This window comes from Elephantulus edwardii, unplaced genomic scaffold, assembly GCF_000299155.1.
Source record: "Elephantulus edwardii isolate Elephantulus edwardi_28Jun2011 unplaced genomic scaffold, EleEdw1.0 scaffold00236, whole genome shotgun sequence".
NCBI classification, from domain to species: domain Eukaryota; kingdom Metazoa; phylum Chordata; class Mammalia; order Macroscelidea; family Macroscelididae; genus Elephantulus; species Elephantulus edwardii.
Window position 1 is genome coordinate 3,888,804 of NW_006399986.1, and position 12,327 is coordinate 3,901,130.

At 54.8% G+C, this 12,327-nt stretch overlaps 1 protein-coding gene across 1 annotated transcript in view; it reads right to left on the reverse strand.

Annotated features, from left to right (window-relative positions):
- Positions 1-12,327, reverse strand: part of RUVBL2 (RuvB-like AAA ATPase 2) — a 16,153-nt gene that overhangs the window by 1,578 nt on the left and 2,248 nt on the right. Inside the window, exons 2-12 of the mRNA XM_006898681.1 lie at positions 9,892-9,946; positions 7,842-7,897; positions 7,261-7,402; positions 4,611-4,740; positions 4,420-4,486; positions 3,095-3,201; positions 2,821-2,914; positions 2,432-2,555; positions 1,951-2,045; positions 1,738-1,856; positions 171-290 (exon numbers count right to left, since the gene is read on the reverse strand). Of these exons, the coding sequence (XP_006898743.1) occupies positions 171-290; positions 1,738-1,856; positions 1,951-2,045; positions 2,432-2,555; positions 2,821-2,914; positions 3,095-3,201; positions 4,420-4,486; positions 4,611-4,740; positions 7,261-7,402; positions 7,842-7,897; positions 9,892-9,946 (1,109 nt within the window). The remainder of the gene's footprint in view (positions 1-170; positions 291-1,737; positions 1,857-1,950; positions 2,046-2,431; positions 2,556-2,820; positions 2,915-3,094; positions 3,202-4,419; positions 4,487-4,610; positions 4,741-7,260; positions 7,403-7,841; positions 7,898-9,891; positions 9,947-12,327) is intronic.

The following is a 12,327-nucleotide window of genomic DNA, read 5'->3' on the forward strand; positions in this document are numbered from 1 at the left end:
CCGGGAGCTGAGGGGTCACAGAGCTGTGTCCACCCCGACCCCGGCTCAGGGAGCTGAGGGGTCACAGAGCTGCGGTCGCCCCGACCCCGGGAGCTGAGGGGTCACAGAGCCCCGGTGGCCTGCAGGCCGGGTCGGTCCTCTCCAGGGTGCAGGCCCCTCCCGTCTCTCACCGGATGCGGAGGATCTGCTTCATGTCCTTCTCGCTGTAGGGCGACGTGGACACGATGAGCAGCCGGTCAAGCAGGTCAATGGGGATGCCGTGCGGGCTCTGGTAACTGGTGCCCCGGATCCTGAGGGCGAGGAGGCACAGGGCATGTCAGGGGGGCCCTCAAGGACCCAGCGGGGTCCCAGCCTCCCCGTCACCCTGTGCTAACCCCACCACCCACTCACTGAGGCCAGCCCTGCTGCTTCACCTTGAGCGGCCCCGTCACCGTAGCTCTCCACCTGGAGACCAGTGGGCGGGCTGGGCAGCAAGGTCCCTCCCTGGATCGAGGCTGGGCCTGCCACCCCGGAGCCCAGCACAGTGGACCCCCAGGAGACGCCCATGTGAGCCACCTCTGCCTTGACGGTCTCCCCTAGACACTGAGATGCCTGCCCCTCGCAATCTAGACACGACCTGAGGGCAGGGCCCCGGGGCTGCTCTGTTCCCTAAGACAGACCCCCAATAGCACAGAGTAGAACCGCCCCAGTGGTGTCCCACTGTCCATCTGGGAGGAAGCAGACTGCCACTTCTTCCTCACTTCCAGTGGCTGCTGGATTGGAACTGTAGACCTTTTTATTGGCAGCAGAGCACTTAAAAACCCCTAAGGGAGCTCTGGTGGCCTAGTGGCAAGACACTGCACTGCAATCCCAGAGGTACGCGGTTCAAATCCACCAGATGCTCTGCCGGGGAAGGAGGAGACAACCTCCTCCTGTACCAGTCAGATCTGATTTGATGGTACACTCACACAAAAATAATAAAATAAAAAAAAATTTAAAAACAAACAAAAAAAACCGAGTCACCACCGATCCGTAACAGGTGGCTGAGACAACACCCCGACCCCAGCTTCCAAGGCTTGTGTCCATTCGGTAAAACGAAACGAACCCACTGCCAACTCAGAGACCCTCCGGCGGGTTTCAAACCAGGGGCAGACGCCTTCACCTTACTCCTGAGAACAGCCTGTGGACTTGACCCACTGACCGGGTTAGCAGGCTCACAGATACACACTATGTTAAGAAACCACTAAAAAAAAAAATTCCCTTCACTGCTGTCAAGTCAGAGACACCTCGCGGCTGACCCTCCAGCAAGTGTTCAGAGGCGGTCGGTCACGCGGGAAGAAACTGTCATCTCCCTCCCTTCAAAGCCGCCAGTGGACCTGAACTGCCTGCCTTTGGCCGGACAGGACCTCTGTTCTACCAGTGAGGCCGCAGGAGGTCCCTCCAGTCACGCACTGCTGTTATGTCAGACGCCGTCATTTCAAAGGCAACTCAGAGGCGAGCCTCCTCCGGGCGCTCTGCAGAGCCTGTCAGTGGGACGGGAGGAGACAGCCCATCTCTCCCGCGTGAGGACAAGGCGTCCCCGTGCGTTGAGGCCTGCTGCCGATCCTAACTGTGGGTGTGTGTGTGTCTGCCCTGAAGCCACGCCCGGCTCCACGGAAGAGGAATGGGCAGTCTCCAGCACCGACAGCCCCAGACCCCACCCCGGGGAGCGGCCAGTCCCACTGCCCACAGCACCCCAAGCCCCGGGGGCTGGCTCACCGCGTGATGCCGCGGTTGGTGGCCATGATGAGGACCGGTGCCATGTCACTCTCCAGGGCCCGGTTGAGGAAGGAGAAGCTCTCGATGTCCAGCATGTGGACCTCGTCGATGAATAGCACCTGGAGCCATGGGGGGGGACACGGGGGCCCTCAGTCAGACGCCCTGGCAGCCTCCCGCAGCCCCCCGTCCGCCCATCCACTGCCCAGCACTCACCCCGGGGATGATCTCGGCCTTGCCCTCCTCTCGCCACTCAGCCACCTTGGCGTTGATCTGTTCCCGGACTTCCGACTTGATCTCCCCCGTGTCGCCTGTCAGAGGTGGGAAGGGGCGTCAGGGAGGGTCAAGGACCCCACTCGGACACCAAACGCGCCCCCACTGAGTGGACTCTGACTCATGGCCACCCCAAGGCAGCAGCGCTGCCCACAGGGTCTTCAAAGCCATTATCTTCGTGGCTCACTGCACGGCTTTCTGCGGAGCACGGCGACATCCAGACTTAACCCCTGTGCTACCAGGGACCCTGCAGAGGGACCGGAGGTGGGCAAAGGCAGGTGCCAGGGCCAGAAATGGCGGGGACCCGGGAAAACACCAGAAAGCGAGCAGGGAGGGAGCGGGCACCCACTGACCACCGGACAGGGCTCAGGGAGGGGGAGAGGCCCTGGGAGGGCTGGATGTCCGGGGGCGGCCGGGGCCTCACCCGAGAAAAGCGCCAGGAAGCCCTGCGTGCGGGAGTTGATGACGTCGATCTCGTGCAGGGACACTGTGTGCACCACCTCCTTGCGCTTTTGCAGCTCCCCGTCCGGGCACTGCACGAACTTGGTCTGTGGGTGAGGTCGAGACGGGCATAAAAGGGGGCCCCAGAGGGCGGGACAGGGAGACTGGGGCTGCCCGGGAAGGACAGAAAGGCGAGAGTGACGGGGTCAACACCTGAAGGGCATGGGCTCCCAGGGAAATATGGGGGGAAGGATGTGATGAGCTGACTCAACGTTATAGGGGGCAGGAGGGCTCAGACCTGAGGGGTGCAGGTGGGGGAGGGGGCAAGCGCGTGATCCAGGCTGGCGGGGTCCCCATGAAGCCTATGCTTACCTGAGAGCCCATGGCATCGTAGTCCCGGGCCCGCGTGAAGGAGCGCCCCAGTTTTGAGATCTTGCCTGTGGCCTTGTCTATGGTGATCACGTCCCTGGGGGTGGGAGGGCAGAAGGGGGTGAGGGAGGGCAGGTGGGGGGTGAGGAAGGGCAGGCAGGCGGCAGGGGTGAGGAAAGGGGGCAGGAGGGAGGGAGCGAGGACAGGATGGACAGGAGGGATGGAGGAAGGGAGGGCCCACTTTCTCCTCCGCCATCAGGCACCCCCCATTGCTTACCCGGCCTGGACCTTGTCCTTGGTCAGGGACTCGATCATCTTGGTGCCCAGGTCATAGATGGTCTCCATCTCTGTGGTCTTCAGGGTCAGCTTGCCCACCTTGGAGCCCTAGGAGGGCGGAGGGCCAGAGAAGGGGCTCAGAGCGGTCCCATCCCTTCAGCACTACGGGACACTTCCTGACCCACCCAGACCTCTACCCAGGTTCCCAAGGGGCAACTGTGGGGACGCTGGGAGAGAGGGGGACATTCACCAGGGTGACATCAGCTGTCCTCCTGGGTGTGTACAGATGACAGAACTCCCCAAGGTACGCTTTCTAACACACACAGCCTGACAATATTGTTAAAATTGTTGCCTTTACGTTTATACTCAATCTTACCTTAAAATATGCATAACTTGAAATGACAATATTGTTAAAATTGTTGCCTTTACGTTTATACTCAATCTTACCTTAAAATATGCATAACTTGAAATGACAATATTGTTAAAATTGTTGCCTTTACGTTTACACTCAATCTTAACTAACACACACAGCCGCCACCGCTGGTATCAAGCGACCGCATTACCGCTGAGGGAATCCCGACTAAGTCTCCTAGGTTTTTGTTATGTACCATCGAGTTTCAGAGGCTGTAAACTGCACGGCGTCTGCCCTAATTCAGCAGCACACACTTGACGCGGGAAGCTCTCTGTTTTAGTATCCTTTCTTTCATGCGTGCAGACTAGAACGTCCGTCTTTCCTTCCCCACCCTTGTGTACCATCGAGTCAGATCTGACTGGCACAGAAGGACACTGCCCCTCTGGTGCATCTGGTGGATTCGAACCGCGCGCCTTTGGGACTGCAGCATAGCTTATTAGCACCAGAGCTCCCTCTCGGTCTTTGATTTTATACTTCAAAGATTAATAAAAAATTTGTCACTTCAAAAAAAGCAGAGGGTCAAGGCCGCCAGCATCATCGCGCCTCAGTCCAACCCCCGAATCGGATTCCGGGGGTCACATGGGCCCGGACTCTGCAACGGGGCTGGATGTGCGTACTGGAGGCTGCTCGACTTTCTCCCAAGTGGAGGCCGGAGGATCTGAACAGCTGACTTTTCAATTAGCAGTTTGTAACACGCTAGATTACCGCCCTAGATAAACTCCATGCAGCAGCAGATAAACACCGTAAGGTCAGAATTACTGCTGACAGCTTCCAAGCCGGCCTTCTTACTCTCTGGGCTTCAGATTCCCTGCTCCCGGCCCACGTGTCCGCGCGAGCCCAGTGACAGCCTGCAGGGGTGCTCCTGATTCAGCAGGGTCCCGACCCCTCAGGCCCTGTCTGGGGCGCTGACTCACCGTCCCCGTAGCTGGCCGGTCAATCTGAATCTCCACGACCTCCCCTTCGATGATCTCCGTCTCCTCCCTAGTCAGAGAGCAGATGTGAGGGGAGAGCCCGACAGGAGGTGCTTGGAACCCTCCCCCTTATGCAGAAGGTGGTGGGGTCGGGGCTGGGGAGTGGGGCCCTCCCAGCCCGGGGCCCAGCTCACTTGATGCGGACACCGATGGAGCGGCGGAAAGCCTGCGTCAGGGCCTCCGTCTTGCTCATCTCCAGGGAGAAGATCTCGCTGCCCGCAATGGCTGTGAAAGGGGTGTCGGGGCCCAGGGACTGGGCCATGCCTGGGGACAAGAGGGCTGCGTAAGTCGGGGCATCTCTGGCACCAGCTCCCCACGCCTTCCCAGCTAGAAGGGGCTGCGTCTGGAGGTGTGGCCTAGGCCAGTCTAAGAGCTGGTCAGCGTCAGGTTCAGAGTGATGGGGGGAGTGGGGGGCCAGAGGACAGGGTGCAGGAGTCCGTGTCCTGCCCGGACACCCTGGCTGATGTCTGTGGAGAGTCCCAGTCTTCGCTCAGGTACTGACTCCTCTGGGAGGCCCTCCCGACTCCGGCCATGTCACTCCTCTCCCTCCCCACGGGGACAGGAGGCGCCTCCGTCAGTGCCACAGCCCCTCCAGCACACAGCATCCTGGAGGTGACCACAAGCAGGCCAGGCACCCCTGAAGCCAGAGCCCCTAAGTGAACACGACTTCATCTTAACTGAAGACCTGCTTGCAGCCGCCTGACCCCAGAAGCCTGAGGGAGGGCTTCGGCTGGAAGTGGACAGAGAGGAGCTTTCGTGTCATGGGAGGAGGCTGAAGGATGAAGAGGGGTTCAACGAGGAGGATGAAGGGAAGTAACAGAAGGATCTCAGGATCACTAGTGGGTTGTAACAACTACTGATTATCAGTCAGGGATCAGCTTCCCCGTCATCCCCTTCTTCCTCAGCCTCAAACTTGGTGAATTAAGACAACCTCAGTCTTCCTACAACCAGGAGAACATAAACTAGATGAATGGGACCTTCTGAGAACCAAATCCCTACGCACATCTAAAAACTCCAACAGGGTAAAAGGCGAAACCACAGACTGGGAAAAAGTATTTGGTAATGACATGTTAAGGGACTTATATCCAGAATTTATCCAGGGACAATCTCCTCCTGTACCAGTCAGATCTGATCTGACGGTACACACACAAGAAATAATAAAATAAAATAAAAATAAAATAAAATATTGAGCACCACGACAAGATAAAGGTAAATAATGCAACAGAAAAATGGGCACAGGATATGAACAGACATGTCACGAAAGAAGACATTCAGATGGTCAACAAGCACATGAAGAAATGTTCAAAATCTCTAGCTCTAAGAGAGATGCAAATCTGAACAACTATGAGATATCATCTTACCCCAGTAAGAACAGCAAAATTTAACACACACACAGCCAGAAACAAATGCTGACGAGGCTGTGGAGAAACTGGAACCCTTATTCACTGTTGCTGGGAATGTAAAATGATGCAACCACTGGAAGGCGGTATGGAACTTTCTCAAAAAGTTGCAAATAGAGATACCATTTGACCCAGCAATTCCACTACTGGGAATATATCCCCAAAATACCATAACTGACATCCAGGCAGATATATGCACACCCATGTTTATCGTGGCTTTGTTCACAGTAGTAAGGAGTTGGAAACAACCTAAGTGCCCATCAACAAAGGAATGGAGAGAAGCTGCGGTATATTCACACAATGGAATAATACACTGCATTGAAAAACAAGGAACTCATGCAATATTATTCAAAATGGGTGACCCTGGAGGACATTATGCTGATTGAAGTATCTCAGTCACAAAAGGACAAATACTGCATGGTGCCACTGTTGTAAAACAGGACTGACCTTGGGGTTGGAGAGAAACTGAGAAAGATGGGTTCAATAATGTATACTGCATTGAAATAGATGAGGAAGAAAACTGTTTAAAAGGGATATGTGATTAGGTATTTTTGTCATGACAGAGTCCAGAGTGAAGGCTGCATAGTGGAGTGGACCTGGGAGGAGGGTTTGTAAAATAATGAAAGAATTTTACTTTTCCAAGTAGTGTGCTGGGGGGGGGGTTGGGAGAGGAGAAAAGTGCAACAATGAATGAATGGAAATCCAAAGTCTCTGCAAATTTTCATTGAAATTAATAATAAATTTAAAAAACCAAACAAACAGGCAAGCTCTGGTGGCCTAGTGGCAAGAAGGTGTACTGCAATCCCAGAGGTGCATGGTTCAAATCCACCAGATGCTCTGCTGGAGAAGAAGGGACAATCTCCTCCTGTACCAGTCAGATCTGATTTGATGGTGCGCGCACACGCGCGCACACACACACACACACACACACACACACACAAAATAACAAAACAAAACAATAACAACAAAACAACCCCAGTCTAAATTTTGAAAACAAAGTTGATAACATTTCAATTTCCCTTGCAGTACAAGGTGAGCGTCTGATGAACTGAAATTGAAGCACAACTGTGGGCTACCTCGAGGAGCTACACTCACCGGAACCCCCCACTTTCCAGCTGCCTGGATTGGGGCTGGGAAGGCTGGCGCAGAGGCAGCCCTCTTGGAACCTTGAGATGCAGTGTTGACATGCGGGGGACAGGCGCAGATGTATGACATCACGGAATCTAGCACTCTGCCTTGTGTGACCTAATCCAGATTCTTCTATGCAAGCGTGAACTCGTGTGGGGCAGCCCCAGCTGTGTGTGGCTATCTGTTAAATGTGACTGATCCTTGCTCTGACCAGAGAGGGACTACTTGGCAGACGTCAGGGCTGCTCCCCGCTTACCCATGGCGATGGCCGTTTTCCCGGTGCCTGGCTGGCCGGCGATAAGGACTGCCCGGCCGGCGATCTTGCCTTCTCGGATCATCTCCAGCACCACGCCCGCTGCCCGCCGGGCCACCAGCTGCCCCACCATGCCCTGCGAGGCCTGGAGGGTAGGAGGTGAGGGAGCAAGTGAGGGGACATGCAAGTCGGGTAGGGACTGCATCCCCGTGCTGCCCTGGCTGGTGAGACCAGAACTTGTAAATGGGGTGGACAGGAGACATGCACCCCCTCTCTGGCCCCCAATTTCTTAGCATCCCTGCGGCTCCATCTGCAGCTGAGCTTTTTTTTTTAATTATTATTTTTGTGTGCGTGTACCGTCAAATCAGATCTGACTGGTACAGGAAGAGATTGACCCTCCTTTTCCTGGCAGAGCATCTGGTGGATTCGAACCGTGTGCCTCAGGGATTGTAGTTGCAGCTCCTTGCCACTAGGCCACCAGAGCTCCCCTTGCAGCTGAGCTTTTAACTCCACGGCCCAAGGTCTGCAGAGCACATGTCGTGTGTCCCCGCCCCCCCAGTCCCTTCCCTGTCCCATTGCTTTACCTGCCGCGGCTCCAAGGCATCGTCCAGCCCCAGTCCCCGGATATGGGAGTGAGCACCTGTGTGGGGGACACAAGATTAAGAAGGGACCGGTGGCTCTGGGTTGGGGGGGGGGTTGGCAGCCTCAGAAAAGGGCAGTTCCCCTCCAAATCCTGTTCTTCTCCTTGATCAAACTGGAAAGTGGGGAGCAAACGTCCACCTCAAATGGTGGGCAGATATCACTAGGACCTAATTAACAATCATAACCTGGTGGTCCACACAGCACGCCCAGGTTCCAATGATCTCAGGCTGTATCTGCTGGAACGCTACGAGCCGTGGCCACCCTGGGAGGCCTCCAGGGCTCCTCCCCGACCAGGCCTTGTTGAACACGAGGACGTGAAGACAGGGATGTAGAGACAGAAAGGATTCCGATAGTCTGCACCAGGCCAGAGCTCATGGCCCAGCTCATGACGATTGTGAATAAAGTTTTATTGGAACACAGTCTGAACCCATTCACTCACACACAGGAGATTAGGTGCTGGGCTGCTAACCAAAAGGCTGGCAGTTCGACTCTACCAGCCAGCTCTTCAGAGGGGACAAGGCAATCTGCTTCTGTGAAGACTCAGGGTCTGGGAACCCAGGGCACCTGCGGGGTCACTATGAGTTGGAGTGGACTTGGTGACAGTTGCAACCGCTGGTGAGACAGATGCTCGGCTGTGGGGGAGGACACGGAGGCAGAGAGCCACCAGGCTGCTGTGGCATCACTAGCAAGGTGTCCTGGTGGTGCAGCCATGAAGCCGTTAGTCCAAAGGCTCTGTGGTGGGAAGCCCTGGTGACTGATCTGCTCTTGTCAAGATTACAGCCAAGAAGGGGGCTCTGGTGGCCTAGTGGCAAAAAGCTGCACTGCAATCCCAGAGGTACGTAGTTTGAATCCACCAGATGGCCTACTGGAGAAAGAAGGGCAATCTCCTCCTGTACCAGTCAGATCCGATTTGATGGTACACACAAAAAAATGTATTTTAAAAAAAAAATTACAGCCAAGAAACCCTACGAGGCAGTGTGGCTCTGTCACATGGGGTCGTGCACAGAAACTGATGGACTTGAACTTTACCGTCTGGCTGCCCCCGATCTAGCATGAGCGCTGAGGGCTGCCTGGCCCTCTCTGCCTGACTCCCAGCAGCACCTCTGCTCATGGTGCTGGCCCACGCACGTTAAGAGTGTTACACGATTGCCTCCTGAAACCTTAAAACCTGCTGTGAGGTGAGCGCTCAGGTTCACGGTGTGGAGGAGGAATTCGAGGCACGAGGCCAGGAGCCCCAGCTATAGGTCGGAGACCCCAGGGGAGGTATCAGAGGCAGAATGATGGGATCTGGCAGAAGCTGGGTGAGGAAGGGCACGGAAGGGTTCCACTCTTTCTGAAGGCTGGCCCCTGCGGCCCCGCTTGGCCCACATTCTTGCTCCTGGCTTCCCAACTCTGCAACCGCTGAGCCTGTCACCTCCCCAGGAAATGGGACTGTGCACCTCCTCACTCCAGGCGGCCCCACTAGGATGTGCCCAGATTCAGTGCTTAGTTCCTGAGCATCTGATGGGGGGACACACACTGTGGAGAAGGGGCCAGAGGCCGTGCCCTCACTCATGCCAGACACCCAGCTGGGAATCGCGGGCAGCACTCCCCACATGCTGTCATCACGTCCCCCCAGGATGCTCCTGGCGTATCCAAGGACCCAGCAGGGGGGCCAAGCCAGCACCGAGGCCTGAGGTGGGAGCCCCCCCGCGTTGATCAATGTTGCCGTGTACAGTGGAGTCAGAACGGATCCACAGCTGACCCTCAGGTGGGTTTTCAGAAGCAGTTAATTGCACGGGAGGAGATTACCCAGCCTTCTCCTGCAGTGCAGCAGGTGGCCTCAAACTTGCATGCCTTGGGACTGCAGCGCAGCTTTTTGACACTAGGCCGCCCAGGAGGCAGCAGCATCCTCCCCTAGGAGATGTGTGTGTGTGTGTGTGTGTGTGTGTGTGTGTGTGTGTGTGTGTGCAGATGGCACCCAGACCATCCCGTCACAGCGGGCTCACTCACCGATGCGTTCAATTCTCGTTACGTCGCGGATCTCTGGAACCTTGGTGGTGGTTGCCTGCGGGATGTGGGAAGAGGTGTCACAAGAGCTTGTACAAACCACTCCTGTCCCCCTCGGCTCCAGGGAGAGTCCTGCCTCCTCCATCCTCTCCTGGACACCACGGCCGTCCAGCCACCTGTGCTCTCAGCCTCCCCACTAGTGCTGGGAGGCCCAGGCAGACAAGGACCGTGTCTCAGCAGATCGCCCGCACCCCCCTTACCTTTGTCTCCTTACACTAGAGCTCAGCAAGGACTGGGAATCAGCGCACACAGCCTCTCCCTTCCAACACGACCAGGAGCTCTGGAAGAACCACTACTAACTCCCAGTAGTTATCAGGGGGTCTGCCCCTGATGAATCCCCAGCTTGATTTCCAGAAGCAGACTGCCAGGCCTTTCTTCTGAGGAGCCTGGAGATGGACCTGAACGTCCAACCTTTCAGTAAGCAGCCGAGTGTATTAAGTGTTTGCACAACTTAAGGAATCCAAGAGACAAGGATCTGTCTTCCTAGGGACCCACCTTCCATAAGGCCTTTCTCATGTCACCTTAAGCCATTCCTACATCGTGCTGTCTGTGGCTGTGGTTCGGTGCCACTGGGTCAATTGTGACTCATATGGTGAACTTCAAGTGACACATGAAAATAGCCCTATAGGCGAGGTCTGGTGGCCTAGTGGCAAGAAGCTGCACTGCAATCTCAGAGGTACTCAATTCGAATCCACCAGATGTTCTGCTGGAGGAGGGACAATTTCCTGTACTAGTCAGATCCGATTTGATGGTACACACACAAAAAATTTTTTTAAAAAAAAAGCCCTATAAAATCTCCAAGGCTTTAATCTTTTTTTAAAAAAATTATACTTTATTAGGGAGCTCTGGTGGCCTAGAGGCAAGAAGCTGCACTGCAATCCCAGAGATATGCGGTTCAAATCCACCAGATCCTCTGCTGGAGAAGGAGGGGCAATCTCCTCCTGTACCAGTCAGATCCAATTTGACGGTATACACACACAAAAAAATAAAAAAAATAAAATAAAAATTATACTTTATTAATTTTAATGAACCTTTAGAGACTTTGGATTCCCATTCATTCATTGTTGCACTTTTCTCCCTGCCCACCCCCTCCCTCCCCACAGTTGGCTCTTCTCTTCGAAAAGTAAAAGAAAAATTCCTTTACTGGTACACATGATCCCCCCTTCCCCAAAGGCTGTAATCTGGAGACAGATTGCCTGGTCTTTTCTTCCTCAGAACCACGTAACCAGGGCTCCTTAGATGTCCACCTGCCCCATGAAAATCAAGATGCCATTAAGACTCGGGCATGGGAGAACGAGCCCCGTATCAGAAGCCCTATGAGCACAGCTGTGCCTTGACACCGACACTCCCGGGTGACCACGAACCAGGATGGACTCCATGGCAACTGGCTGTTCTCTTGTTGGCCTTCGGCAATGAGCTCAGGGGGGCGGGGCCTTCACCTAAGCCTGCCCGTGGCTCCCAACACCCTCCTCTGAAACCAGGGAAACTGAGGCAAGTGCTAGCCTTCGATCTTTCCTCTTCCTTCCACTTTCCCTCCCACCTTTCAGAATCATGCAGAGGCCTGGTGGCACACTGCATGGGGGAGACAGACTGCGACCCCAAAGGCCAGCAGTTGGGATCGACCAGCTCCTCAGAAGCAGGTGTGGTGGGTTTCTCCCTCAAATATTGAGGGGTCTCCAGGAGCCAGAATCAAGTCATCAACGGGTGTGTGTGTGTGTGTGTTTGGTTTGGGTGTTTCCATGACCACAGGTGTCAATGTGAATAGCTGCTGCATAGCTCCTAACAACCCTCACTCCTCCTTCTCTCCTGGGGTGACTGAGGCCAGCTGGGCGCAAAAGCATCCGAGGGAACAGTGCTAACCCCCAACCACAATGCACACGCCTTCTGCTGGCAATGTTATCGAGACCACACAAAGACACGTGTGTAGCTGCTGTCAAACGGAAACCTCTCGCCCAGTTCACAATGAGTTGGAAGAAAACCCTCAGGGGGCTGGGTTTCCATGCAGCAGCGATGCAGAGGGTGTCACAGGGTCTAGGACAGGCCTAGGACTCTATGCATCATCCTTCGTATCGGTCTGAGTCGGAACCAATTCAAGGCACCAAATAAGAGATGCACAAAAAAAGAAGAGTCATCTTAAAAAACTCTAAAAAGAATTCTCAGGAAATTCAAGAAATGCTTTTTAAATACCCTTGTTAAGATGGTAAAACTCAGATTGAAGAAGAAATTATTACTTTAAAAGAATGTGGCGAGCTCTGGTGGCCTAGTGGCAAGAAGGTGTACTGCAATCCCAGAGGTGCACGGTTCAAATCCACCAGATGCTCTGCTGGAGAAGGAGGGACAATCTCCTCCTGTACCAGTCAGATCTGATTTGATGGTACA